General features: G+C 40.2%; 3 protein-coding genes across 6 annotated transcripts in view; 2 read left to right on the plus strand and 1 right to left on the minus strand.

Annotated features, from left to right (window-relative positions):
- Positions 1-174: 174 nt before the first annotated feature.
- On the plus strand, positions 175-6,518 carry fastkd2 (FAST kinase domains 2). The gene is made up of 10 exons (XM_084713791.1): positions 175-379; positions 661-1,294; positions 1,386-1,492; positions 1,663-1,771; positions 1,951-2,074; positions 2,333-2,472; positions 2,614-2,786; positions 3,294-3,777; positions 4,157-4,250; positions 6,474-6,518. Exons 2-8 carry the CDS (start codon positions 671-673, stop codon positions 3,739-3,741), a joined length of 1,725 nt encoding a protein of 574 aa, XP_084569917.1. The 5' UTR covers positions 175-379; positions 661-670; the 3' UTR covers positions 3,742-3,777; positions 4,157-4,250; positions 6,474-6,518.
- A 2,601-nt stretch (positions 6,519-9,119) lies between these two features.
- LOC146304857 (T-cell-specific surface glycoprotein CD28) lies at positions 9,120-13,098 on the minus strand. The gene is made up of 4 exons (XM_084713792.1): positions 12,774-13,098; positions 10,504-10,827; positions 10,276-10,409; positions 9,120-9,665 (listed from the first exon to the last, which is right to left on the minus strand). The coding sequence occupies exons 1-4, from the start codon at positions 12,859-12,861 to the stop codon at positions 9,555-9,557; spliced, it is 657 nt and encodes a 218-aa protein (XP_084569918.1). The 5' UTR covers positions 12,862-13,098; the 3' UTR covers positions 9,120-9,554.
- A 4,155-nt stretch (positions 13,099-17,253) lies between these two features.
- Positions 17,254-27,052, plus strand: part of raph1b (Ras association (RalGDS/AF-6) and pleckstrin homology domains 1b) — a 48,306-nt gene continuing 38,507 nt past the window's right edge. For 2 of the 4 annotated variants that reach the window (XM_084713295.1, XM_084713297.1), the window contains exon 1: positions 17,254-17,533. The gene's annotated coding sequence lies outside the window, so the exon portion shown is untranslated. The remainder of the gene's footprint in view (positions 17,534-27,052) is intronic. The other 2 variants (XM_084713296.1, XM_084713298.1) reach the window with 1 other exon arrangement.

Below are 27,052 nucleotides of genomic sequence, written 5' to 3' on the forward strand. Positions count from 1 at the left end.
CAGAATGGAACTCCAGACCCGCGAAAGATCTCGCGAGAGTGATCATTTTAACCCCCGCAAATTATTTTCTCTGACTCTAACCAAGTGGTTTATGCTCGTAAATCTACCCAAATGTTAACAACAGCGTTGATATGTTATATATATAAAAAATAAGTTTTTATTGGGTGCATATTGAAGAGACAATGAGTGCAAGTCTCGCGAGAGTTTCGCAAATTTAGGGTTCACTTTTAGACATGACGATGCTAGCTAACACGGAGTGGACTCTCTTATTTTAGCTGTCTGTCTCTTCGATAACCAACCTTTTTGTGCCAAATGTCACACCGTCCAGCAAGTGTTACTGTCTGACAATTGTATTTACGTCTCCACAGTTAAGAGTAAGGTAGGGGACACGACTTAACACTTGCTAACATTAGCTCATGTTAGCTAAGTTTTCTTAACTTGAATGAGCAGGCGTGTTGACCTTGTTCACAGTTTTGTCATAGCACTTTGTAATACATTATTTGTACTAACTAACTGTTACTTACATTTAATACTTTATGTGGCCAGGATTGTAAGGTCGAAACTGTTGGGTAATTAATCATCTATAGTAGATATCTGTCCTGAAATTAAAGACACCAAAGTCTCTTATGTGTATTTTCTCTCTCTTTAACGTCCCATAAGTTATTAGAGAATGTCTGTGTGGATGACAGAGGAGGTCATGAGACGGTTCCTACGCCTTTGCGGCCGCAGGTCACCATGGCAACAGCGCAGCTTCCCTGTGACAGGATCAATCAAAGACGCATCTTCCCCCAGTCAACAGCTGCCACACATCTGGGGCACAAGACAAAGCCAGTCATGTCTGGCTGGGACTCTTATCAGTCCAGTGAGGTTTTACTCACAGGACAGGACTCACAGTGAGGAGCATCTCTTGTCTCCACTGCCAGCTGAGGACCATACTGATGAGACAGCCCCAAGGCAGAGACACAGGAGGTCCCCGTTCGCCGACCACCTTCAGCGCTGCGGCTCCCCATCAGACGTGTTGGACCTCACCTGTCAGTACTCGCCCACAGTCCGACAGATCAGCAACAGCCTGACCCACATGTGGTCCACCACTAAGAAGATGTCAGATGAGCAGCGGCGATACGAGCTGCAGCTGATGTTTGAGCATCCTGCGTTTGACAGGCTGCTGCAGAAGGCCATGAAGAGTGTGGTGCACATGCGGATCGAAGACGTACCTTATTCTCTCATCAGTATAGTCAAACTGGGTGTTCCCCAACGTAGCCGTGTGGTCCAGACTTTCCTCCGAGCCTGCCAGGTATGCAGTGAAAAATTGTGTGCAGCATTTTTGTTGTGTTGTTTAATCTTCTGTGTTGTGTTTTGTAATACCCTTTATTGTCCGCTAACAGGAGAAACTGAATGACTTTGATGAGAAGGACCTGTCCATCTTGGCTTCGTGTCTGGAAAATATGGATCACAGCATCCCCAACGTCGCTGCACTTAAGGAGGGCATGAGGTCAGAATGCAGTGATGCATATGGATCAAGTATAAGTATCAGAATTTAGGAATCTGAGCAGAAAAAAAATTAAAGAAGCTGTTTGGCTTTATGTTTTAAATGCAGTTGGTTCTGACCACTACTTTTGTCAGATGTAGTTACATTGCTCTTTATTATGCTCTGTGTCCCAGGCTGGTAGTTGAGGGCCGTCTTCCAGGGATCAAGAATGTAATGGCCCTCCAGACCATGATGCGTATGCTGGGAAGAGATGCCCCACTGAAGCTCAAACGGAAACTAGAGGTATGTTTTGACCACACTTGGTCTTCATATCCGTGTTAATATGATTCCCCACTGTGGTCACAGTTTACAGTCTGTACAGTGTCTGATTATTGCAGGATTTAATGGTTGTAGTTTTTTTTATTGAGGATATTCTGACTGTTTATGGAAAATAGAAACATTTCACTCTTTAATTCCTCTAGGCGAAGGCTTTATCAATGACAGACCAGTTCAGCCTTCCCAACACCCAGTACATGATCTCCACTATGGCCACAATGGGCTTTTACTCCAAACCGCTGCTGGACGTCTGCAGTAAGAAGATCACAGGTAAAAGCTTTTCCACAAGATAAAATGAAAATAAATGCTTTGAATTATTTCAAAGAAACACATGCATTTCGTAATGACTAGCTAGAAAATTGGAAAAGATTTTCCAGAGTTTGCAGAAATTATCTTCTCTAATTAAAAAAATATATTTTGCAGAGTTATCAGCACAGTATCAGTCGAGGGTGCTTGAAAAATTATATAACACTCATAAAGTGACTTTTGTTTTATAGTTTTGTCAATTTTCTCTCTCCTCTCTGGTAGAAAACCTCCATGGGATCCCCTTCAACAGATTGTTCACAGTTCTGCAGTCCTGTAAGGAGCTGCGCTACAGAGACCTGGATATGCTCACTGACATTTCAGACTATGTCACCTCTACGATAGATATATGGACCAACAAACAGGTGCTGTAACAAACAACTGTTTTGTTACTCCTTTTTATGTGATGTTAAATATCTTTAATGCCACAGACAGCAAGAATATATTAGTAAGTATAAAAAAAAACATGGATAAGAGCTAATGTCTTTCTCCGTCTCTCCGTTCAGGTGGTCCTCTTCCTGTTTGTGATGGAGGGCCTCGTCTTCTGTCCCGATGCCTTAATGGAGGCGTTCGCTGAGAGGGTGATTGCCAATCCAGATCCCCTAACCCTTAAAGACCTCCTCTGCGTCCTCAAGGTGTACTCCTCCCTAAACCACGATCTGCAGCAGCAAAGACAACCGTAGGTCACTCACAGGTCTCCATTTGTTAACTCATACACAGACCCTTCATGCACAAGTTTAAATCTGTATTTAATCCATGATCTGTATGGATTATCCCGTGGTTCAGCACACTTTTGAACTGTGCACTGTGTCACCGTGGTTTGAAGAGGTAGGAGTGGAGATCAGAGGGGGAACAATGACCCACGTATTTGACCCATATCTGCCAACACGGAGGCGGTCAGTGCAGTTCACCAGGCAAGATCAGAATGTGAAGAATGTGGATTAAAAAAATAACTGCACAAAACAAATGTAACTATCAGATTCCTGTTTTTTGGAAAGTTGCAAAACTGTCTGAATGTCTGAAAGTAGTTTTGTTTCAGTCTGTCAGAACATTTCTGGAAGAATACATAATTGGCTTTTAGCATCTCTAGAAGCAGAATGAGACCTCTGTGATGACCATGACCAACATTTCTCATAATTTTTTTCAAGGTTTGACGTGTTTGTTGGGTTTCATCTTGCTGTTCCAGGTTCCTGGACAGTCTCAGCCAGGCTCTGGACTCTTATCTGCCCAAGATGTCCGGCATTGAGTTGTTAAGGACTGTTTACCATCTGTGTCTGTTGGGCCACTTCCCCTCTGCACCGCTGGAGCAGCTCCTGCAGAGCAACATGCTGGAGCAGTTCAGGATGACTGGTGAGACAAATGACTTTTTATTCTCCTCTTTTTCTCTGTCTTCCACTTCTCGTTCTAATTTCATCCATGTGTTTCTTCGTCAGCGCCCAAGTTCCTCCAGAACCAGGAGAGAATGTTTCAGACAGTGGACTTGTGCCTCCGTCTTGACCGTCCTCCGCTACCTCGGCCCCTGGCTGTCCCACAGTTTGCCCTTGGAGACTCAGACCTCGGCGGTCCATCAGAGAATCCATGGCTCTCGCAGAGCCTGCGGAGTGTGGTGGGGGACCAGGCGGACGCAAGGCTAGAGGAGATGGTGGAGGTGGAGAGGTTCTACCTCATAGGTAAAGACTAGTGCTGCAACTAATTAACAAATTAACAGATTGTTTCCTAAAGCCTCAAATGTCTTTTTTCAGTCCACAACCCAAAGATATTCAGTTTTCAGTCATAGAGGAGTAAAGAAACCAGAAAATATTCACATCTGAGAAGCTGAAATCAGACAATTTGAACATTTTTTCCTTAAAATGATCAAAATAGTTGTTAGTTTACTTGACATCAAATCGATGAATCAACTCTAGTGAAGACAGAATCTAGAGTCAAGCTAGAGTGTCAAGATAATTATTTTCTGTTCCTGTAATAGGTTTGGTATCAGTTCATTGTCTCTGTGTTTTAACTCTTAAATGGTTAGTTGTGAAACTGTGATGCTTGTGTGTTCACTCTCAGATGCTGTAATAACAAAACCTCTGCCAAACCAAACCTGTGAGACTGAAGCGGCTCCTGCAGACGCAGCCTCTTCTCCGGCAGAGAGCAGTCAAAGGTAACGTATCGGCGTCAGTCTACAGACTCACTGTAGAAATTTAGCTTGCATACTTTTACTTGCATATTTTGTTTTTGTGTGATGTTGTGAAAGCAGGTGGAGGATGTTTGGTTTTTGCACCGTCAGTGTCGGGCATTGACGCACGCCGTGACTGCGTACACCAGCGTGCGCACAGTCATTCACACATTTCCACATAAGATAGTTCGGAAAGACCTCATTAGGGCGTAAAATAGTGCTGAAAAAGCTCGGCTGCTCGTATTTGCATTTATTGCCACAATGGCTTGAGTTGCTTTAGCGCAGCTACTCCGAAAGACTCGGTCGAGACCCACAGGAGATTTTATTTGGGTCAGCAAATAAATAAAAGACTTTGGAAGAAATTCTGCAAATTTAAGATTTAAAAAGTGCCTATTGTTTTACTCATTAGAGGGAAAAATGAGAGCCTGTTAATTCAACCAAAATGCACAATTTTTCTCTCATTTGTGATGAGACAAAAACGTTCTGTAGTTTTTTCCTGACAAGAGGAAATAAAAACAATAAGATGTCCTGTTAACTCAACTTAAATATGTTTATTTCTCATTTCTTAAGTGTTTAAAATGTGTATGATTTTAATAACATGCGTCAAGATAATACAAGGTGATGATGAACTTTGTGCCTTGTTTGAGATGAATCTAATACGTCTTTCAGTCTCTTACTTTTACTGAGCGACAAGGTTTTAAACAGCTTTAAAGGATGGTTGAATAACCTGTGTCAAAAAAAAAACTTCATCATGAGCAGAAAATCAGCAGATTTAATGAAAAAAAGTTTCAAACTTTGTCTACTTTTACATATTTTATAGAATTTAATAAAGTTGTGTGTGTGCAGTGCAGTGTATATCTAGTTTAATTAACAGACTTTGATATAACTTTGATATAACGTTGAATTTACTGTTTTTTTGTTTTTACTCTTTTGTACATTTTATGCACGGAGGTGTTCACTCCTTCACAGTGACTCTCATAAGTAGTCATTCCATTTTAGATAACATGTTTACTCATATCTGTCTTTCTCACTGCTGCTCACTGATCTAAATTGTTTTATCTTAAATCAGTCATTCAGGTCTTTGACTAACTAGATTTCTGTTTAGGCTGCTGGCGTGGCAAACCCTTTTAACATTTAATCAGTCGGGCTGATTAAAGGAGTAATTTAATTTTCACTTTTGGAAATGACTTTTCGCCATGTTGAAGTGTCATTTTGACATGGCGAGATGTTAATTTAAGATAAGTAAAGTTAAGTTAAAAAAAAAGGACAAACTACAATATATATTTTCACATACAGAGACTAAAGTTAATTATAGATATCAGCAATTCTCTTTTCACTGGAAAGAATAATGACTATACTTTAATAACGATATCTACAATGTTGAAAAAAAAAGCTGTGACCAGTGGAAATATAATTTTCACTCATCAGATATCAACAAACCCTGACAGATATGTTTGCTTTTATTAGTATATTCATTTCAGATATGTTCATTAAAGATATCTATAATGACATTATGTAAAAAAAAAACAAAAAAAACTGTAGGTATTGCTTCTGGCATGAATATAATTTTCACTTGTTACAGTTGTATTTTTGATATAAAAAGTAATTCTAAATATCTGAAACAACATTTTTACTAGTTATAATTCCAAGCAGATTTAATAATAATTTAATTTTAACTGGTCAGAACTGAATTTTGACCAGTGAGAATTGAGTTGTAGATATTAATTAGAATTGCAGCTATACACAGTTACATTATGGATATGTTGACTTGGAATTAAAAAAAGTTAAAAAGCAGTTTTTGATATCTACATTTTCTGTTACAGATTGATTAAATGTTAACAGGGTCTGCGATACTGCTGGTGCATTTTGTGATAGTTTTTGATGATGTACGACGTACAGAAAATTAGAAATATATTAATTATACAACAATACGTGATTTGTTATTTGTTTGCAAAATGCCTGTTCTAAAAATGTTATCGATTCATTTAAAAAGGATAAAGTAACTGCAAACTATACTGATTAAAGTTTGTGTCAGAGGAAGTCAGACGTACGAAACAAACACAGCGCCGTTTCAGTGTAAAGAAAGCCACAGTCTGCTCTGTCTTCAGGTTCTTACAACCAAACCTCCACTTTCATCCTGTCATGTCTGTATCCACGTTTAAATTTTGACCTTTTTCAAGCTGAGAAACCTTTGTCTCCATGTCCTAGAATTGCGGTAATTTGCGCACCGCAGCCTTTTTGCTACGGTACGTCCAATCCCCGTGGTCCTGTGGCTGTCAAGACTCGCCATCTGAAGATCCTGGGATATGACGCTGTGCTGGTGAGACTCAGAGATCACCACACTTTGAGTTTGGCTTTTCTTTTCCTAAAAATCCAATAGTTACTGAAACTCAACTACTAATAATAATAATTTCTACATGCAAGAAGCTTTATTCATATGATAAAGTTGTTAATTAACTTACTTAAACCTGCCATCAGCCGCATGTTCCTTTAAAGGAAATGTGTGTGACAGGGTAAACCACAGGTGGGTGGTAATGATGGTAACTTATATTACGTCATAACAGAATGAAGAAAATTTCTGTAATATCAAAGCTGTGATGAGTAATTGGATGCGCTCACATAACTGAAGGAATGCAATTTACGAACAAATTTTTAATGTACTCATGATAAACCATTGAGCTGCAATGACTGAGCAAAACAACTTTATTATTATTATTATATTTCATTATTATTTACATTTAGATTAATCAGTTTGAGTAATTTTTAAGAAAAGAAGTTCAGCTTCTTAAATGTGAGTATTTTTTTTTTTATTTCTGCAACCATTACTTGATTAATCGAGAAAATAATCGACCAATTAATCAACTGTGAAGATGATCTTTAGTTGCAGCCGTAGTAAACCATCCCGAACCTTGTTTACTCAAACCCTTTTACTGCGGACAGTGCAGCCAAAACTGTCGAGCTGAGCTGAAAACTGCCCGGTCTGGCAAAACTGAGGGTCAGCAGCAAAATTTATTTCAGCCACATAAAAAAGGAGCATCTAAAGGAAAAAACAACAATTTAATTGTACGCTACATTTAGAACATTGTCACTGCTTTTTTTCCTCAGAACTTTGATATGTATTTTTGCACTAATGACTGTATATTTCATTAGTCATCGATCGCTGCTGGCTGCAGCGAGACGTCTTTTTTTCTGTGAAACCATTTTCTGACCCTCACGTAACGCGGCATGAAAAGCACTTGGTTTCCTGTCCTTGGCTTTCGCAGATCCTTTAATCCTTTAATTATTGATCCCTGAAAGCAGAACTTTACTCTTCGATGCCTTTTTTCATGAACGAACACTTCACTGTAGCCTTACATGGTATTACTGGGGCATTAATGCTAATTTCACATGCGCCCAAAAACACACAGGTAGATCATTTATACCTTTATATCATTTATACATTTATACGTCTTCAAACAAACACTACCACCGATGGAAGATGACTGCATTTCCGTCACTGAGGTTTATCCTGCTCCTGTTCTCCAGGTAATAGAGCCGGAGCTGCAGTCCATTTCCGAGGAAAAGAGGACGGAGATCCTCAGGGGACGGATTTTTCCAGAACACCACAGATCAGACACGCGACCTGAAACGGAGCGACTGGAGTCTTGAAGACAGATGTCAGTGTTTGATGGATGCCAGGAGCCAAAACAGGCTGTGCGATCATCACAAACACACAGATTTTGTTGTCCTATTTGAAGCTGTATATTAAAATATTTAAATAAACACTTTGTAAAAGAAGAGTGTTCTTGAGAAGAGTGAGTGCGTGGGAAGGAAACAGTCTGATATTGTGAGCGTTTTTCTTTTTAATCGTCTGTCAGAGTCCCTAAAAGGCTCAAAAAGCCAACAGAAACAGTATGTTAATCTTGCTGATGCATGTGGTAGTTGATGAGTAAGACCATACCGCTGCTGAGCGCAAAACCAGTGATCAAACCAGTACGGGTTCTTGCAGAAACTGCACAGAAACTGCAAGGTGAGCGAGGTAAAGGTGGAAACCCTTTGAAGCAGCCACATCTGCAAAAAAGCACGAGGAAGGGAGAAGAAGTCGAGGGAGGAAGACAGGAAACGGTGCAGATTGTTATTGTTCAAAGCGTGCCTCTCCCTGTCGTATATCTGCTTCTCATCAGCCTCAGTGATGTTAACTGTCCGAGAACACGGTCTGATTTCTTAGAAATAAGTGCAAAATGGAAAGTTAGGTGTGATGTTAATCTGCAGTTTGATGTTTTGGTTTTTAAAACCTGCAACGGCTGCTTTTTACCATTTAAAAACTGTGGTCAATCTTACCCACACAATGGGAACCCTTTCATTGTGGTTCAATCCCCTTATTATGACACCACCTTCTGTTTCGACCACAGAGATAGGGGTTCCAACTACAGATTTGTGTGTGTGTGTGTGTGTGTGTGTGTGTGTGTGTGTGTGTGTGTGTGTGTGTGTGTGTGTCTGTGTGTTACAGGCAGAGACAGTGAGTGGGTGAAACAGGAAGTGAGCAAAACCAAAACTGTTGGGTAAGATATTTTTTTATTTTTTTTACACAACTGTAAAAAGAAACTGCTACTTTTGCTGTGTAAACGCAAAACTACTGACAAACACAATCTCACTCACAATAATGTTCTGTTCAGGGCTTCTCAGCTACAGCAACCATGATTCAAAAAAAGTTAGGGTGTAGAACATAAATAAAAACAACCGAATACAAAGATAAGATCTTTGAGTTATTGTGCAGAATGTGTCTTTGCATTGTTTTGCTAAAATAAGCAGGGATGTCGTCTGGATGGCAGCGCTTGTTGTTCCAAAATCTACACGCCATTTTTATTTACGCACGAGGACGCCCCCATGTTGCTGTCTGAAATAAAGGGAATAGCTGTGCAAATGTGTGTTGATGCACAAGTAATCAGAAGTAGAGATGGGCATCGAGAAGTCATCCTGAACTCGTACTGGTTTCTGACTGGTCAGTACTGGAATATTGATAAGCTCCTGGACAAACGATGCTGCTGTCGGTATTTATGTAATAAACAGCTGAACATAGACAAAAACATAAACAGGGAAAAAGTTTAAAAGTGTGGGCTCACTGGCTAAATACAGTAACTCAGTTTAACTTATTTCTGCAATAATAGATAACATTACTGTTTTCCCATCTTTTCATGTAATGTCTTTATGTTTACCACCAAATAATGGCTCGTATCAATAGGAGCATCGATACGTATTAGTATCAATATCTGTATCGAGCAAATCCAAACGATACCCGTCCGTCACCCATCAGAAGTGTCGTGGTAGAATAGGATTTTGTCTGTTCTTCTTGCGGTCCCTGGTTGCTCTGGGTTTGGTGTTTATGTAGTCACTCTGGGAATCCGTCCTCCTCAGCTTGACCTGAAAGACGTGAAGAATGTTAGACAGCAGCCGTATGTCTTACCACGATATCGCCCTGAACATTATGATGTCACAGTGAAGTTGACCTTTGACCTTTTGGATGTAAGAAGTCATCCCCCGATTTTACTCTGTTTGATATTCGTGTGCAATAAGGTCACACTGACAAAAAATGTGTTTAGTCACGTCAACAAAGGCTTTTTTGACTTTTTTGACATAGCAAGCTCACAAGAATGGGACTGACATGAGGTCACAGTGACCTTTGACCTTTGCCCACCAAAACTGAATCAGTTCATCTTTGAGAAATTCCCTCACGGCGTTCTGAAGAATGGGACGACCCGAAAACGTCATCCGCCATAAAAACATAAAGGCGCAAAAGTCATGTCAGGTCCAAGCTTATTTTATATTATACCAGTGGTTCTCAAACTGTGGGGCGGGGCCCACTGGTGGGGCGTAGAGCCGCTGCAGGCGGGACGTGAATGACCAGCGGGAAAATATGAAGTGAAACTAAACTGAACAAGTCTGGATGGCAGCATATGTTGCTGCAAAACCTCTGTGTGCTTTTTTTTTATCGGTTTATCTGTATTATCTGTTTTTTGAAGGAATAACTTACCCAGAAGACGATGGCGACGATGGTGACCATTATGCTGTACATGCTGGTTAATCCACAAACCCAAATCCAGTGAAATCCATGTTCTGGGTCTGCAGCTGTTGTAACATTACTGCAGTTTGTTTTGCACTGGTATCCTGGAAGAGACGTGTTTAGGAAGTATTCAATCGGCTGGATTATACAGTGTGTAAGCCAAATAACAGGGTATAGATGAGCCCCTGGTATATTTACCGTCTATAAGGACCAGGATGCTCTCGCTTCGTATTGTTTTAAGTGGAGGAGGGTACGTCAAAGTGCCCTCACATCTGTAGAGCCCATAGCTACTGGCGTTCACGTTAGTGAGCCTGAAACTGGCTGATTTCTTTTCTGTGTTTTTATGCAGTTCAATGTCCAGGCTGGTGTTTGATGATATACATGTATCTGCTTGGCTGCATGAATGGTTGTAAATCATTTCTTCGCCCCAAAAAAGGTTGACGTTCATTTCATCGGCAGTCAGCTTCGGGCAGGGCACTTGCACGTCGCCTCCAGCGGGGACACAGACACGCCACGGCTCATCTGGGGGGGAAATGTGACAATGATTAGGGGCGCAATTTGAGTCTGATTTCTGACAGTAGATGTTTCTTGCGAAAACTGCGGCACAGCTTGACTTTAAAGCACGCTGACATAGAAAGAGATTGTGTTTGCTGTTGCTGTAAACCGAGCCAGGATGTCTGCGTCTTGGTCTGTAACCAGACACCTTTGCAAAAGGAAATGGTGTCTTGCTACAACTCCTGCAAAAGATTGATTTATTTGCATTTGATTCCCCTGGCTTTGAAACTCAAACTCGTCATTTCACCAACAACTTCGCCCCCACACGGAATTTGTTCGATAACAGCACATCTAGGCACACTTACTTCTTTTAACCAGCCTCCCATTTCACCTGAAAGACAAGAAATTTGCCATGTGAGTGGCATGTTTGAGTCAGACGCAGATTGACTCAAGTATACCACTCACGAGGTTGTGGTCGATGTGCGATTAGGGTTGAAATTGATGCCTTCTGTGCCGAATCTAAAGTTGTGTCTCAACTGTCACCTGTCAAAGGTCATCTCAGGTCCTAATCAACAGATAAACATTCACTCTGAGCTACCTTACAACTCAACTTTCCACGTTTTATGCGCCCAAACTTAACCGAAACTGTCAGCCAGAGTAGTTTCAATACCCGTCCTGAGTATCTACTGATAATACTGCTGAAATTCCACAATAAACTCTCAAAATCCATTAATTTTCCATTTTACTACACCAGTTATGAGGGTGCTAACCTCAGTTGTTACAAATGAAACCCACAGCCCCACTATAACCGCACATGCACAGGAAAAAGTGTGTTGTAAAGTAAACTTGCAGTAATTCCTATCTAATTACTAGCGTTCTTGGTGATAACGAGGGTAGGCTGGGGGCGGTTGTAACAGGGGATGTTGCGACAAGTCTCACTGCTCCATTCAGAAACATGCTGGAGTGATGACACCCGTACTGCACATGCTCAGAAAGACAGAAGCGACAGTCAACATCTGCAGCAACAATTATCAAAATTTGTTTAAGAGGTATGGAAGCACTTTTTTGTCTTGTCTTGTACTGTTCTGACATTTTCTATGTATTACATGCACAATATATATATTCTTCCTCTAGGAGTTTCACATTAAAACAACAACACAAGACGTAGACTTTGTGAAGAGGCATGGGATCATGGGAGTTGTTGTCCTCACTGTTAAATAACCACCATTTGAAAATCTAAAATGTTTAGTCTCATGACTTCCTTCTTCTCTCTCTGACCAATCCCATGTTTTACATTTTGCATTTGAACATCTTTTGAAATATTTGGGACAATGTAAGAAGGCAACTGGACAAAAAAAAAAAAAATATATATATATATATAACTGATGCCTCACATTTGTTGACATTTTAATGCATAAGCAAGCGAAGCAGTCATATCAAAACAGACCATACAACTGTATTTTACAACATAAACAAGTTATTGTGGCGTCCACAGAAGGATAATTCATCCAAATACAAATGCACATGTTTGATAAGATTGTTGCATTGCACATTTTTATATTTTTCCTGTCTTACACTGAAATATAGACTGAATAGCATCTGTAACTTCTTCACACCGACTATGCTTCATAAATAAACTTTTATTTGATAAATATTACTAAATAAAAAAATAATACTATAACATTAAATGCACATTTTCAGAATACTATGCTTATTGAGACAAAAGCAAAAGTTAATTAGTGAAATTTAATGTATTTTTAATGTGTTGGGGTCAGTCGCAACATTTGACTTCTTCCATTCAAATACTGTGAACGATGTGGCAAATATTATCATCTTTAAATCGAGTTGGTAATCAGCAGGCAGAGTAACTGAGAGAAAGTGTTGCAACTGTCCCTTGTCTCCCGTACTGCCTGAATATCACTGTGAGCCTGTGAGTGGCTAAAAGCTGGACTTTTAAGTGCAGTACGGCTTACCAGTGCAGACGCAGGTGCTCTGAGAGGCATGAGATGATCTGCAGCCCATGAGAATCATGACGAACATCCAGCAGGCACTCATCTTCATCTTTCGCACCCAGAGCGTGAAGCGGCCTCCAGCAGAAAGAGGCTCTCCCTCATCACCTAAAAACCTGAAGCTCCCCGGGCGAACTGCATCAAAATGTGCGAGATCTGATCCGTTTACCCTGATACCATCGAGCCTGGCTCCCCGCACGCGTTGTTCTGACTGTAACGCATCATATCCTCACTCTGTGCTCTGATTGAAGCACTCCCACGGTGCTGCAGTGACTGAACCTTACACGTCCTCTGTTGAAGGAAAACATCCTGTGTGGCAGAAACTCCTCCTCTTCTCAAGTTTCCACTCTGTGACAGAATTTGTGACCTTTGATATATGCAGTTTTACGGTCATGTGTTCATGTAGAATAAAAGGTTTTTGCAGGACACCTCTGTCCCTAACAGATCAGGTATTATGGAAGCTGCAGTGTGTTTTATTGGGTGTGAATGCTGAAATCATTCAAACCCTATGTTCTTCTACTACCAAAATTCTTTATTTTTATTATTATTATTATTATTATATTATTATTATTCTTCCACCATGTTTTTTGATCTTCAAAAACTTCAACATACTTCAACTGATTCAAACCATTCAAACTTCAACTTATTCAGATTCATTAGGACACAATTGGAAACCTCTTCAATTTTCTGTAACATTCATATTTTCCGAAATATTCAACGTTAAAATTCCGATCCCTATTAAATCCCATTCAACAAAAACTTGGGAACGCTTCTTCTTCCACAAACTTCAACCGATTCAAACCGATTCAATGTCTGTGTCTCTCTGTCTGTCTAGAATTGAATGTGCTGTTGCTCACAGGCGATTGGCTGATTTTGTCTGTCTGTCTCTGTCTGTTGCTCTGCATGTCTGTCTGTGTCTCTCTGTCTGTCTGTGTCTTTCTGTGTCCACTTTGGACATTTTAGACTGCAGTCTTTTTTAACTGTCAATAAATTCAAAGGTTCAGTTGCTTCATGTAAAATTGTTACCTTTCTTTCTTCAGATTTAGTTCTTTCAGCTTTCTAACAAACATTCAAATATTCTACCTAATTCAAATATCATTTCATTAAAAAGGCAGCTATTCAGCGTGGCTTTGGCTTTTTTAACTAATATTCAAATATTCTACATAATTCAAATATTGATTTATTGTCAGCGCAGTTGTGTTTCAATAAAAATTCAAATATTTTACTAAATTCAAATATTAATTTATTTTCATGGCAGCTATTCAGTGTGGCATCAGCCTTTCTACATACATTCAAACATTCAAATCATTCAAAACTTTATTATATTCAAGGCAGCATTGCAGTTTGGCTTCAGCTTGAGGCATTCACACCCGCAATCTCTTCAGAAATTGCTTTTATAGTTATATTGTGGTGTGGAGACAGAATAAACACCTTCACCAGAACAAAAAACATATTTTGCATGACAGTGCAAACATTTGTCGTAGTAGCAATCACTCAAAGATGTTACTTAAAAAAGCTGTAATGGGGGAAGCTTTTTGCATATTTAGACCAACCAAATATTTCTGTATTAAACTTACATCTGTCTGCTAATTACACAAACCATTTAAAGATGATTACACATGACAGATAGTTGCAATATTTATTTGAAAGCAGATGTTGCAGCTGACCCCAACCCTAGGGAGAGATTAAATTTCACTAATTCACTAATTAATTTCACTAAAAGACTGAGACTTTTGTCTCAGTCAGTATTCTGGAAATATGCTTTTTTTCTTTCATATTATATTAATATTTATTTATTTAGTATTTATCAAATAACAGTTACTACACATTGACTTTGACACGTGCTAAAGAAGTCAACAAAACAAGGGTTAAAACTAAAAAAGTTTTGATTGATTACAGCTTTTTCTTCAGTAAAGTAATGTGTCTTCTGTGTAAGTATCATCACTCTAGCATGTTTCTGATTGGAGGAATAAGAAATTCTGCAACTGTCCCCTGCTGATATTTTTGATTTTGAAAAAAAAAAAACTTCCATTCCTTCAAAACTTTTTTTTTTTCAATGAACACAGCAGCAGTGTCTTTTGTGTAACTGAGTACATGCAGTATGAGTGTCATCACTCTAACATGTCACAGATTGGAGGAATAAGACTTGTTGCAACCGTCCCCACTCTACCATACTAACATGGAGCAATAGAGCAAGTTGGGGCTGTACGTGTTCAAACAGCGTGAGAATAATGATGTAGCAGTGACAGTTAGAGGTCGAGGTTGGGTTGGGTTGGGTTGGGTGAGGTTAGGTTATGTCAGGTCATGCATTTTTCATTTGGTCCATTGCAACAAATACAAACTGCTTAATTTCTGCAAAAAAAAAAATGTGCAAATTCAGCAAGGGTTGTGGTAAAGGGAGTAGTTCTGTATGACTGACTGTGTGTTTAGTAATTTAACAATTTAACTGCACAAATGACTGTGTGTTTAAGTGAGCGACCGATAGTGCAACGACCCGCTGTACCATATGGAAAGGCTTATCAAACAGATACTGAACAGGTTTGAACCTGGTTTATGTCACTGCAAAAGTGTCACTGCATTGCAAAAAAAAAAAAAAAAAAAAAAACAGCCCAAAGAGAGAAAATATGTGTCACTGAAGTGAAAAAGAAAGTGTCTTTATACTTTATGAGTCATATGTGCAGATCCTGGCATGGTAAATGTATGTCAGTGAGAAAAATAGAACTGTGTTTGTGCTGTGTAGCAATATCAGCGATAAGAGAAGGTGTTTCCTCCCCGTGGTGCAATATCAAGAAACATAATTTGAATCTTTGATCTTTGATTTAAAAACTCATGTCTGTAGCCACAAAATGGGGTTGAGTTGAACCTGCAGTGGCTCGTTTTGTCCACTAGATGGCAACAAAGCACTTTATTTTGAAAAGCATGCTGCTGACAGTAGTTTTCTACAGTTACTGGTCACAATCTTGTATCAATTGCAGCCATATTTCTCTTTGCTTCATTGCCTTTTCCTGTTTTATAAAACTGCCTCGAGCAGGGATTAGAGGCCGAAAAAGGGGGGAAAATATTTATTTTGTGTGGCAACACATGGTGACAGATTCATGGGATTTTGGAGTGGGGATTAGGGTGTTTCCAAAATGTTATTTGTAAATCTAACTCGGAAAATGGATGAGGGGGGATTGCCGGGTTAGTAATGCCATGTGTCCATATGGATAACACATAATAATCTCCTAATCTGGAGCAGGTCCCACTTGGCTGGTGACTTAAAAGTGAGCATCAGTGAGAGGCCATGCAGAGCTCCAGTGTGGTTAAATGTGGCTGCTTCCCTCATCTTACTATCTTCTTAACATGATATAAAGCATGTGAAATAAAAATAGGAATTAATATGACTAATTAATGTATTAATCTATAAATAAATAGAATAAATGACAAAGTAGGTAATTATTTGATATTTTAATGGGCAACAAAAAGATGTAAATATTAATCTATCAATAAATAATGCAAATTAAAAGGGGATTTTATCATTTTAATTGCCTATTAAAATATCAAATAATGAAGTACCTTTTAATTTAGTCGATACATTCATAGATTAATAAATCAATTTGTAAACAAATGTATTAATTTCTATCTTTATTGTTCAGTTAGGTATAAATTAAAAACTTTATTAGTATATCTGTGACGCTATAATTACAACTTTATATTGCTCTATTCATGTTTATGTGTGACAGAGTCACAGAGAAGGTCATAAAGTATTTCATTAATTAGTAACCAGGTATACAATAAATATCAGAATGAATATGACAAATTAATTTATACATCTATAAATAAGTTATAAAGTAATTCCTGATTCTTTTAATTCCTCTTTTTGTTGCCAAAAAGAGGAATTATAAGAAGAATCTGCAAATGAAATATTAATTAATGAATAAATAGTTATTTCATAATTTCTATTGCACATTAAAATGAAATAAATTAAGTACTTTTTAAATTTAGTCTATTAATTTGAAAATAAATAAATATAACAAAAAAAATCATTCCTAGTAGTAGTAGTAGTAGTAGTAGTAGTAGTAGTAGTAGTAGTAATAGTAGAGTATTTTTATTTATTTTTTAATCCACTGGCACTGACTGCAGGGAGTAGCTACTGGATGCTGCTGCTGCCTTCAAGTTCCTCCAGGAATCCGTACATCGGCATTGTAAGGCGTAACTAAATAAAAGTAGCGACAGTGGTTATAAAATAGTAACGTGTTAAGAAACATGAAAGTTTGAAAAATGTAAAAAAAAAAAAAAAATAGATAAAATAATACACCTTTACCTTACATTTGATTGTTTTAACAATCGTTTTCAAGTATTAATCATCAGAAAACTCAATAACAACTCCAATAATTATTTTTTTCCCGACAGGACGTGAAGGCAGCGCTGGGATCTGGGCTGGACAGGAAACGACGGAGACGCGCAGCGTGTCTCCCTCCTCAGCAGCTCCAGGAGAGAAGAATGGGAAAGGGAATGGGACTGTAGCTGTGTCTGTGTGTGTAGACGAGGCGGCGTGTGAAAACATGAAGACAACGGGCAGTTTTTAGCTAAATTCACCTTTAAAACAGACAACTAAACACATCACACCGGGAGTTTTTCTTGTTTATCCCCCGAGGGCAGGGATCTCTGCTGCCATTGGAGAACACAGGAGAAGAGGAGAAGAGAAGAGAAGAGAGGAGCCTCTTTGTGAATCCTGTTTGGCTGTAAGTGGATTTTCCTTCACTATTCCGACATATTTTAATCCTCCAACGCCCTTTTTATTCTCTTAAAATATGACTTCTCGCGGACTGTAAATGTCAATCATAAATGTCAGGTTATTATCCCATCCTAGCAGCCCATCCTAGATTGTGCCCTCTGGAAAAGGAGACATATGAGTATACTGTGTGTTTACCATGCTTCCACTTAGGTATGAAGAAACAAGCCTCTGTTGAAGGTGTTGTTGTGGTGTTAAAGAGGGTGTGCGTGGTGTGGCAGTGCTGTTTCAATGGGGGGGTTTGTGTGCCCCCCTATGCGGCCATTGAACAATCCCTTTCTTTTGGGAGGGGGGGGGGGGGAGAGAGAAAGGGCGTGCGGCGTTTTGGGCCGACTTGGAAAAGAGCCGCAGCTCTTTCACAGGAGAGGCAATTGTACATGAGCCCATTGTTGGATTGTATTTGTTAGTTGTGTTGGCAAAGCCTAGCCGTTGTTGACCTCTGGGGGTTATTTTCAACCTCATTTTCCTCCCTTGCACCTCTGACTGAACCGAGGGGAGATGTAGAGTAGTCTCCACCCTTGTTCAGCGGGAGGAGGCTATCAGCTCCCGGTAATGGCCGATGGTTTTGTCGCGCTGATGTTTATATTTCGCCGGTGATTTTTTTTTGTAAAACCACATTTTATGTCATTAAAAATATGCCATCTAAGTGGGAATATGTTTTAATGTGGCCTGGTTGAGTTGATTATCATCTGTCTCCTGATCACTGTTATAATTCCCTTTGTTGGATTCATGACGCCGCCAGTTTGACCAGTGGCTATCCCCAATTTAATGCTAGCATCCTCTTTAGCTAGCGGTAGTTGGGGAAATTAGCTTACAGCAGTTGTAGTTTTATAGCTTTATTTATTCAGAAAACGTCTTATGGTGGAAAAGTTAAAACTCAAACAAATTATGTGTGTCACTGGCAGAAATAACCAAGTGACTAAAATAGTGTAAATAGGCGTTTTTTTTTTTACAGCAGCCATATTGATATGAACACAGGTGTTACCAGTGGTACTAATTAAGGTTCTGACCCATTCAGGTCAAACAGAGTCAGTGTGCTTTTGTGCTCACTGGAAAGGCTCTGTTAAACTAAATGGAACAGGGCCTTAATTAATCATTAGTAACACTGTTTACTCTGTTATTCATATTATTATGAACAGTGCATGGAGAGCTTTGGACCGTTGCTGCATGCATCAACGTTGCCTGCATATTCTGCCATTGTATTTGCAAGAATAAGCAAGATCTAATATTAAGAAAAAGCATTAACACCACCAAATGCATAAATTCTGAGAATCAACACAATATCATAAAACTTAATATCGCAGTTCTCAAATGTACTGATATTTTCTCACGCCCCTGCTCCATATTGATCCAGTCAAGAATGGCCTGTGAATTTTCAATTTCAGTGAGTCGTGTTGTATTCAGTGGTCTGTTTTTCTAACTTACTCCACCTAGATGATCATGAGCCCTTGAATATAAAAATGACACGTTGAAATCAGTTGAGAAATACGGACTTTTTAGGGGGTTTTATCCAGAAAAAGACCAGTGGATGTCTTTGGATATATATCAGTGACTTGAACAGTCCTCTCCATTGAGGTCCAGCTATCTTCTCCTCTCAGACTTTTAACACTGGAGAGATAATGACCCTTCATTGACAGTGGGGTTCAAAGGTCATTTGCAGAGGGGCTGCACACCATGCCACTGTCTGGCTGCCTACCATATGGGCCGGGCCCAGGTTTTCACCTAATAAACATTCTCTGCATGTGTGTGCTTTATTTACACTGCCAAGGCCAGGCGAGGGCAGCTTTTTAACTGTATCTCTTTGAATACACAAAACAAACTATTTGCTCAAAAAAAAAAAAAGGCCACTAAGAAGCCACTTGGCCGAGCCTTTATTCCCCACAGTGGCATTATAATAGACCGTCTGTGTCCTTAAGGCACGCTTGATTTGCATCTACAAAGCACTAGACTAGAAGCACATTATTCTGGGCATGGAGACAGTGCGGCAACAATGCGACCCATTCGTTTACAGTGCAGTTAATGGGTTGAAAATAACTGCTGGCCGTATGGTCGCTTCCCCTCGGGCAGATGCCTTTAAGCATGTCATGTGTTTTGCTGAAGGAAGTTTGGAGTCAGATTTCATTTTACTGACACTTGCTGACACAAAATAAGTGATGCCACAGGCACATCTGGAGAACCCAGTGATATTTTGTGTTTTGTTCCTTTGGGCAATTTTATTGTGTGTCTGTTTCCTGTGCTGTGTCCCATTATGATCTTAATTATCATGAACTTGTTATGTAAAATGGTGGCTTTGAAAATATTTCCTCTGTTTTGATGTTTGTGGCCACTTATTCAGGCCTGTGGCTGAATTCCATCAAGATTTTGTCTTTGTAGTTGCAGCAATATCGTATAATTTAGGTTCAACAAGTGCATGTTTGAGTTGTTAACATTTATATCAAATTTATAAGCTAAGAACAACATAAATGGTTTCATTCAAGTTACTTAAACTTCTAGCTTGAAGTGTTTTTACTTGAAATGATGAGTCTGGACACACTGCTCATCACCTATTACATCACTTCCCGAGAGTCTTATTGCCAGCTGGAGATACGTAACCATGGTAACCTGTGCCGACGATGAACTAATTTTAAAAATCTATTACGCCTAGCAAAGTGAAACCTTGCCTGCATTTAAATTTAAGCTTTGTTGACATTAGGCCTGAGCTGCCTCGGTCACTGTCCGCCCTTGTCTGTCATGTTGTTGTCATCACTACTGCATTGCATTGTGGGATATTTATTCTGGCATAGTATCCAGTGCTTGCATACTGTAATATTTCCCCAGACAGAATATGCACCTCAGGTGCTCTTGGTTTAGTACTGAGGTATTGAAAATGCTAAAAACTGTCACATACTCTTTTAGCCTACTTTGTCATTTCAAATCCAGTCAAGTTAAAATTTTAAGGCAGCCTGGACTCTACTGTTTCTTAAGGTAAAACCAACAGTTTTTCTACAATATTTTTCCAATTCTAAACCAAGTTTTTCCCACTGTGGCAAGGAAAAACTTCCTTTATCTGTCATAAACCCCGAGTGGATCCAGGCTCTTTACTGTTTTTGCCATGTTTTTTTTTTTGTGTGTGTTCATCGGTGCAAACACATGAACAACTTAAAAAGAAGCAGCGGACACGCACATCATGTCATACAAGATATTTGCTCAGTAGACTTAATAGTCCTTAAGTCATTGCATTCAGGCAGCTCAGTCATAAAAAGCTCAGTCATGGATTAAATTTCCAGCCACAGAGGTAAAACATATGTTAGAGCAGAGCGTGTCATTTCACTGCCTCTGTTTAAAAGCACATGTAAGGACTTCTCCACCGTCAGCTTTTTTTCTCTCTCCCTCTCTCTCTCTCTCTCTCGAGGCGATTGAAAAGAGAACCTCAGGAGAGAGCGTATATATGTATTTTGGAAGAAACACCAGCTCAAAATACATAACCAGAAACATGGTTTTCTCATTCAACCACTCTGTCTTGTTTTGCCAAAAGAGGAAGGGAAGAAAAAACCCTTCTGCCTCCCTCCATCCCTCTCCTGCCTTTCATCCTCTTTTTTTCTATGCTTGATTTCCTTGGGATGTAGTTGATTAGATGAGAAAAACAGTTGTCAAAGAAATTTTGGGCTTGGGGAGTGATCCCAGAGGCCGTGTGTGTGCGCGCTGGAGAGGAGAGATTTGCATGCTATTCTTGGTTTGTGTGTTAGCATGTCCTGCGTGCTGGTCTGTCCGTCTGTCAGCACTTTACTGAGTCTGTCGTGCAAGTTGCAAGAGCCATGACCTCGCCCATCCATCCATCCATCCATCCAGCCAAGCCAGCCATGTCCTTGGGCATAAGACTTTTCTGCACAAAAGCTCCAGAGACGAGACCGCGATGGTGTTAAGTATACCCAGGTTGGGTTACAGCCGGGGGTGTAGGTGGGTGAAGGAGGGCAGGGGGAGGATGGCACTTCAAACGCAGGCTTCAACACACCCTGATGATGGAGAGCTGGAGGGGAGAGCGTAACCTGATAGGGCCCACTGATAGGAGCTACCTTGGCTTTGGTTTAGGAGTGGAGAATAAACTGGAAAAAGAGCCAGCAGCTGCACCAGCTCCCAGCTCCCTGATGCCAAACAAGATGCCACGTTATGGGTGTGTTGTGAGTAAAAACGAGAGAGAAAATGTGCGTGTCATTCCACCTGGGTGTGTCTCCCCCCCCCCCCCCCCCCCCCACTTGTCACAGGCACGTGATCGCAGCCACTATAGGGCCTTGTTCTGGTAACATTTTGCTGACCTTTGGTGGCAGCTGCCCCTGCCATTTGGAAACAAAGACAAATGGCTAACCAGCTTCGACTGCAGCCTGCAAAACCTCCACTGTTCTAGATAGAGGGCTGCTCTTCCTGTTGGCCTTTTCATAAACACTGAGAGACTGATATCAATGCCCTCTATGGCAGGAAATCATTTGTTTGGGATCCAAACAGCCTTTTCTTTTGTGATGATGGATTTCTGTAAGTAAGGAGAAGAAAAACATGCGCTTAACTCTCTTATGCCTTCGTTTCTGTGTTGTTGACAGGAATAGTTTCGATTATTTGAAGTGTGGTTGTATGAGGTACTTATCCATAGTAAGTGTCTTCAGATGGTTGTCGACATGCCCACATTTTGGGGAAGCTGCAAGAGTACTGGTGTCGGAGGCTAAGCAGCAGCTGTATCTGATAGGATTAATTTTTCTTTAGGTAGCTATAGGTAGTTTTAGTGCTGAACCTGTCCGCAGCAACAAATTAGAGCTGCAACAATTAGTCAAGTAATCTGTTAGTTTGGAACTTAAAATTAATCGTCAGCTAATGATTTAATGATTTCGAGACATTTTCTTAAGAATTATTAAAGTTAAAAAAAAAGTTGCAAATAAACTCCTTTTTGACTGAAGAAGGTCTGGTACAGAAACATTACAAATAAATGTAATATTGCAAATTACGCAGTGTGTGAGAGTCGCCCTTGTCCCTCTCCTACTCACCTGTCTCATCAAATAGATCATCAAAAAGTGTCCTAATTCTGATTTCAGCTTCTCGGATCTGAATATTTCCTGGTTTCCTTCATCCTCTGTGCCAGTAAGAATGTCATTTTAAGCTTTGGGAAACATCTTTAACCAATTTTAACAACATGTAAATGATTAATCAAGAAAATGAATGATCATTAAAAAGTAATCGATAGTTGCAGCCCTTATACATTGCTTAGCTTCCTGCAGCGGTGCTCTGCAGCTTCTTAATCTTAGGGTGTGCTGCCTTCCATCTACTGCATCCCTTTAATATATATCCACCACAAGGAAATGTATAAACATGTGGAGATGTGTAGGTGTGTCATATCATCCGTCTGCTCTAAACCGATGTACGGACAACCGCAGCCTCCACCCTCTGGATGCAGCGCTGATTGGAGTAGGCAGAAGGAGGGCACCCTCCTCTCCTTTCAGGGCAATAATACATGATCTGGGTCCTCGTTCAGCAGGTGCACTCAAGCGCACAGGCGCACACACACACACACACACACACACACACACACCGCTATATAAAGACATGTTAGAGATACAAACGGCAAAGATTGACCTACAATCGGGTGTCTCTCCCATGTTAGTTTTTATATCTGTGCCATTGGGTGAACGTTTTCTCCTGAAGCGCTTGGCAGCATCAGGAGTGTATAGGATACATTTTTAGTTACGGGTCAGTACAGGTGGGACTTAGACTCTTAAAGGAAAAGCCCACTTTGACTTTTAGATACTTTTACATTGCTGGATATTATTGATTCACAGTTTTCTTTAGCATTTTCCAGGAGCTCTTTTATGTTGATGTTAGGAATGGGAATGGATACGATTTTATTGATGCCAATTCCATCATCAGTGCTGATTATCTGTCTGATTCTTTATCAATTCCCTTGTTGATTTCCTGATCAATTTTCTGCATAGAAAAAAGGCAGGCCTCCTCTTCATGAAATGAAGCCGCACTTTGGACCATTTCTTCCTCTCTGCCGCGACTCCTTCTTGTTGCAAGTTTACAGCTGCGTAGATGCACGAGTTTGAAATCATTGTTTTGCAAAATCGTTAGAAAAATATGCTCACATAGATAAAAAAAAAAAAACAGTAGTACACACAGTTTGGAGACAGTTCACAAGTGGAACCAGTTCTTGATTCCCATCCCTACACTAATTATAATTAGGGATGTTAATGATCACTGATTAATCAATCAGTCGCCTTTAAGAATTTAGCCAATTAAAGCTGCATTAATTTATAATTAATGATAGTCTAGAAATTGTGCCTCATTTGGAAAACAATGAGAAGAAAACAAGACAAAAGAAAGTGTGAAAAAAAAGCATGCCTTTTTGTATATTACAAATTAATAATGATTCATTGATTGTTAGCGTTCTCAACTTTAGGTTATGGAAAATGCACAAATGTTGCAGCCCTAGTTGTACTTGTCCCTTAAACTGCCTTGTCTGCTTTCCTACATTTCCCAGATTACCTTTCAGCAACCATCAGACAGCTGCTCTGTGCTTGTTGCATCTACCTGTGGGTTATAATTTGCAGGTGTTTGGAGTAAGTGCAAGGTTTGAGTTCAAGTGATCGTTGCACTCTTTACTCAGTACTGTCTTGTTGTGGCTGCATTGCATTCTGGTCTACCGAGGCTACAGAAATCAGAGAAACTGACACCTTTGCTTCTTTTAATAACAGCAGAACTGTTGAGCATCTGAGGAAAGTTGTGGGACAGAAACCAGCCTTCGACATGATCTTTTTTTTTGCTTTTGAAAGCATGTTTTTCAGGAGATGTTTTTCATCAGGTCAGATGTGATTAATAGGGTCTACATAACCACCTCAGTCTGTCAGTCTTTATCTCCTCACCACTTTCCTCCATGACCCATTTTCCTATATTCTCTCTGATCTGCTATGATACACGAGCAGCCTGCCTCATTGTTCATTCATTAATTGTCCCTTTTGTTTGCTACCTCTCTCACTGTACATTTTGTGTAAGCAGCTTAGGCAGCTATTAATCAGTGTGACTTTGACAATGGCAGGTGGCTGATTCTCACTGACCCCCCCCCCACCTCCTCCTCTGCCGCTACTGTATTACAGATGGTCTATCCATTCACTGTTGCAGGGGGGGGGTTAGTCTTTGTTAACTTAATAGTACAAGTGACAGGAAATGGGGGGCCCTGGAAAAATTGGGTCTTTTGTGTAACATTATGTTAGTCGCAGCATAATCAACACCTGTGACTGCACAAGGCCTCAAGGCTCTTCACTGTGTTGATGTGCACCTATCTTTACAGGCACAGTTAAGATTATTTGAATATTTGGCAATATTTTGACCTCTTTACTTTGCAGACAGACAGAATTATCTGACAGGAAACCGCCACTATACAAGCCAAATGTCGCTTTCTTCAAACCAACCAAACTCCATAGGCAAAATCAGTAATTTTACCTTGCAGAACATGAAGTTTCAGATCTACCGCTGCATCAGTTTTAGTGTGTTTGTGTGACTTCTGTGTTTTAAAAGGATAGTTTGAATCCACGGAAGTCACACAGTGACACAAACTAACAAACTGAAGCAGCGGTAGACCAGCAACTCTTGTGTTGTGTGAGATAAAATGACTGATTTCGCCTATGGAGTTTGGTTGATTTGGTGAGAGTGATATTTGGCTTATATAATAACATTTTACCTTCAGCAAAGGCTGCCTGATGACAAAGAAAAGTGGTGAAACTATTCTAAATACAGCGGCAACTACTGACTATGGCTCACCATCCTTTTAAGTTAAGTTTCACACGGCTGGGTGATCACTGTGAAACTGATCTTCACATCCAAGCATGGAAAAGGAATCTCATCCCAGTGGGAATTCTTAGCTAGAATTCCAGCCGCAGCATCAGGTATCGGCGAGCAGGGGGCACAAGGAAGAGCGGAGGAGGTGATTTATGGTGTCATGTTTCTTTATCTACCCCACCTGCCTGTGTAATCCTCCGCAAAGTCCAGTTAAGGCTCCACCGCAACAGCCACAGGACGGCTTGATGGATGGGACGGGCTTGTCTGTGTGTGGATGGACAGCCTTAAGAACCGGGCTCACGGATAATGGGTCTTTGACATGAACACAAAATGCTTAAGGCAAGCAGGAGTGCTCCAGAGAGTAAAAGCACACAAAGTGCTAACTCAGAGGAAATATACATATGCTGTCTCTCTTCTGTATAAAAAATCTGCAGTATTGACTGGGTGATGTATGACCTGTCTGCTGTAAGACGAACATATAGACGGAGAAAGTGGATTTATTTCCTACTTTACTGTATTGCTTTCATGTGCGCTATTTTGCCTCCTTAATTAAATGAAATGGCCAGATCATGCAATGCATTACAGTCGGGCATAAACATCAGCAGAGCCAGTTCCTGTGTCCTCTCCGCTCTGGCCAGAGTTCAGCTAGTTCTCGTGAAACCATAACAGCAGCGTGCGTGCCTCTGTGTTTATGTGTGTGCAGGGTTGGTGGTGTTTGTTTGCAGTCTCTGGTAACGCTTACAGTCCATCATACGGAGGGTTTGAGACAGACACTCACCACACACTCGCACACATGCAAACAAAGCGAGCCGTTTTCCCTCGCCCCACTGTGAAATGCCTTCCCTTTTGGCCCCGAAAAGTTTACACGACCTCTGTTTAGATGAGTTTATGCTTGTACAGTTGCTTTCTAAGCAACGACCCCCTTGCTGCGTTCCAGTCAAATCCTCAGAGGATTCAGTTTTGTATACCACTCAGAATACACAAACAATAGCAGCATTATAAGACTATTAGAGAAAGTCAAGGATGCAGTGATTACAGTGTCTCTTGCTGGAGGTTAGCATCATATTGTGTTAGGGGTGACATGTTTGTCTGTGCGGTTACAAAAGCAGTGGTGTGTGCCAGAATCACTGGAACAAATAAATACACTGCCACACATAGAGTGCATTTATGTGCACACTAGTATAGGGTTACCCCCTGCAAAGTTGTGGCCTGGTGGCAAGTATTTTTTGACGGAGTCAGCAGCGAACTGTTTTTTTTTTTGAGGAGGGCTTGGCGTGGGGTAAGGTAGGGCCCTGCGAACGATGTGATCAGACAAAACATAAACCTCATCCATGAACATGATTCCTGCATGAGTCATGTCAGATTTTCTTCATCTATGGTGGTTGTTGAACCATGAAGATAACAACTCCCATGATCCCACGCTACTTCACAACGTGCAAGTTTTATAGCTGGTATTTTATGCTAGTCACCATTATTAGCTTGAGCCTATGGCATTTTACATTGCAAAAACTAGCTTAGTGGCTAGCAGACTTTTCCTCTTCTCATTGCTTAGCAAATTACATTTTTTTCTTACTCTCTGCTGGTTTTAGTAATTGCACTACCTGCATTCATGAAACAGAGCAGCTGATATTGCTGCAACAAGAGCAACAAGTTAGGGGATTGGATGGTTTATCTC

The sequence above is a fragment of the Lutjanus erythropterus genome, chromosome 24, assembly GCF_056507025.1.
Source record: "Lutjanus erythropterus isolate fLutEry1 chromosome 24, fLutEry1.hap2, whole genome shotgun sequence".
NCBI lineage: Eukaryota > Metazoa > Chordata > Actinopteri > Lutjaniformes > Lutjanidae > Lutjanus > Lutjanus erythropterus.

Coding starts and splice junctions, on each gene's coding strand:
- fastkd2 (XM_084713791.1), top strand. CDS start 671: ATGTCTGTGTGGATGACAGAGGAGGTCATGAGACGGTTCCTACGCCTT. Junction 1,295..1,385: donor CTTTCCTCCGAGCCTGCCAG/GTATGCAGTGAA, acceptor GTCCGCTAACAG/GAGAAACTGAATGACTTTGA. Junction 2,473..2,613: donor ATATATGGACCAACAAACAG/GTGCTGTAACAA, acceptor CTCTCCGTTCAG/GTGGTCCTCTTCCTGTTTGT.
- LOC146304857 (XM_084713792.1), bottom strand. CDS start 12,861: ATGAAGATGAGTGCCTGCTGGATGTTCGTCATGATTCTCATGGGCTGC. Junction 10,410..10,503: donor CATCCTGGTCCTTATAGACG/GTAAATATACCA, acceptor CGTCTCTTCCAG/GATACCAGTGCAAAACAAAC. Junction 9,666..10,275: donor TCGTCGCCATCGTCTTCTGG/GTAAGTTATTCC, acceptor CACGTCTTTCAG/GTCAAGCTGAGGAGGACGGA.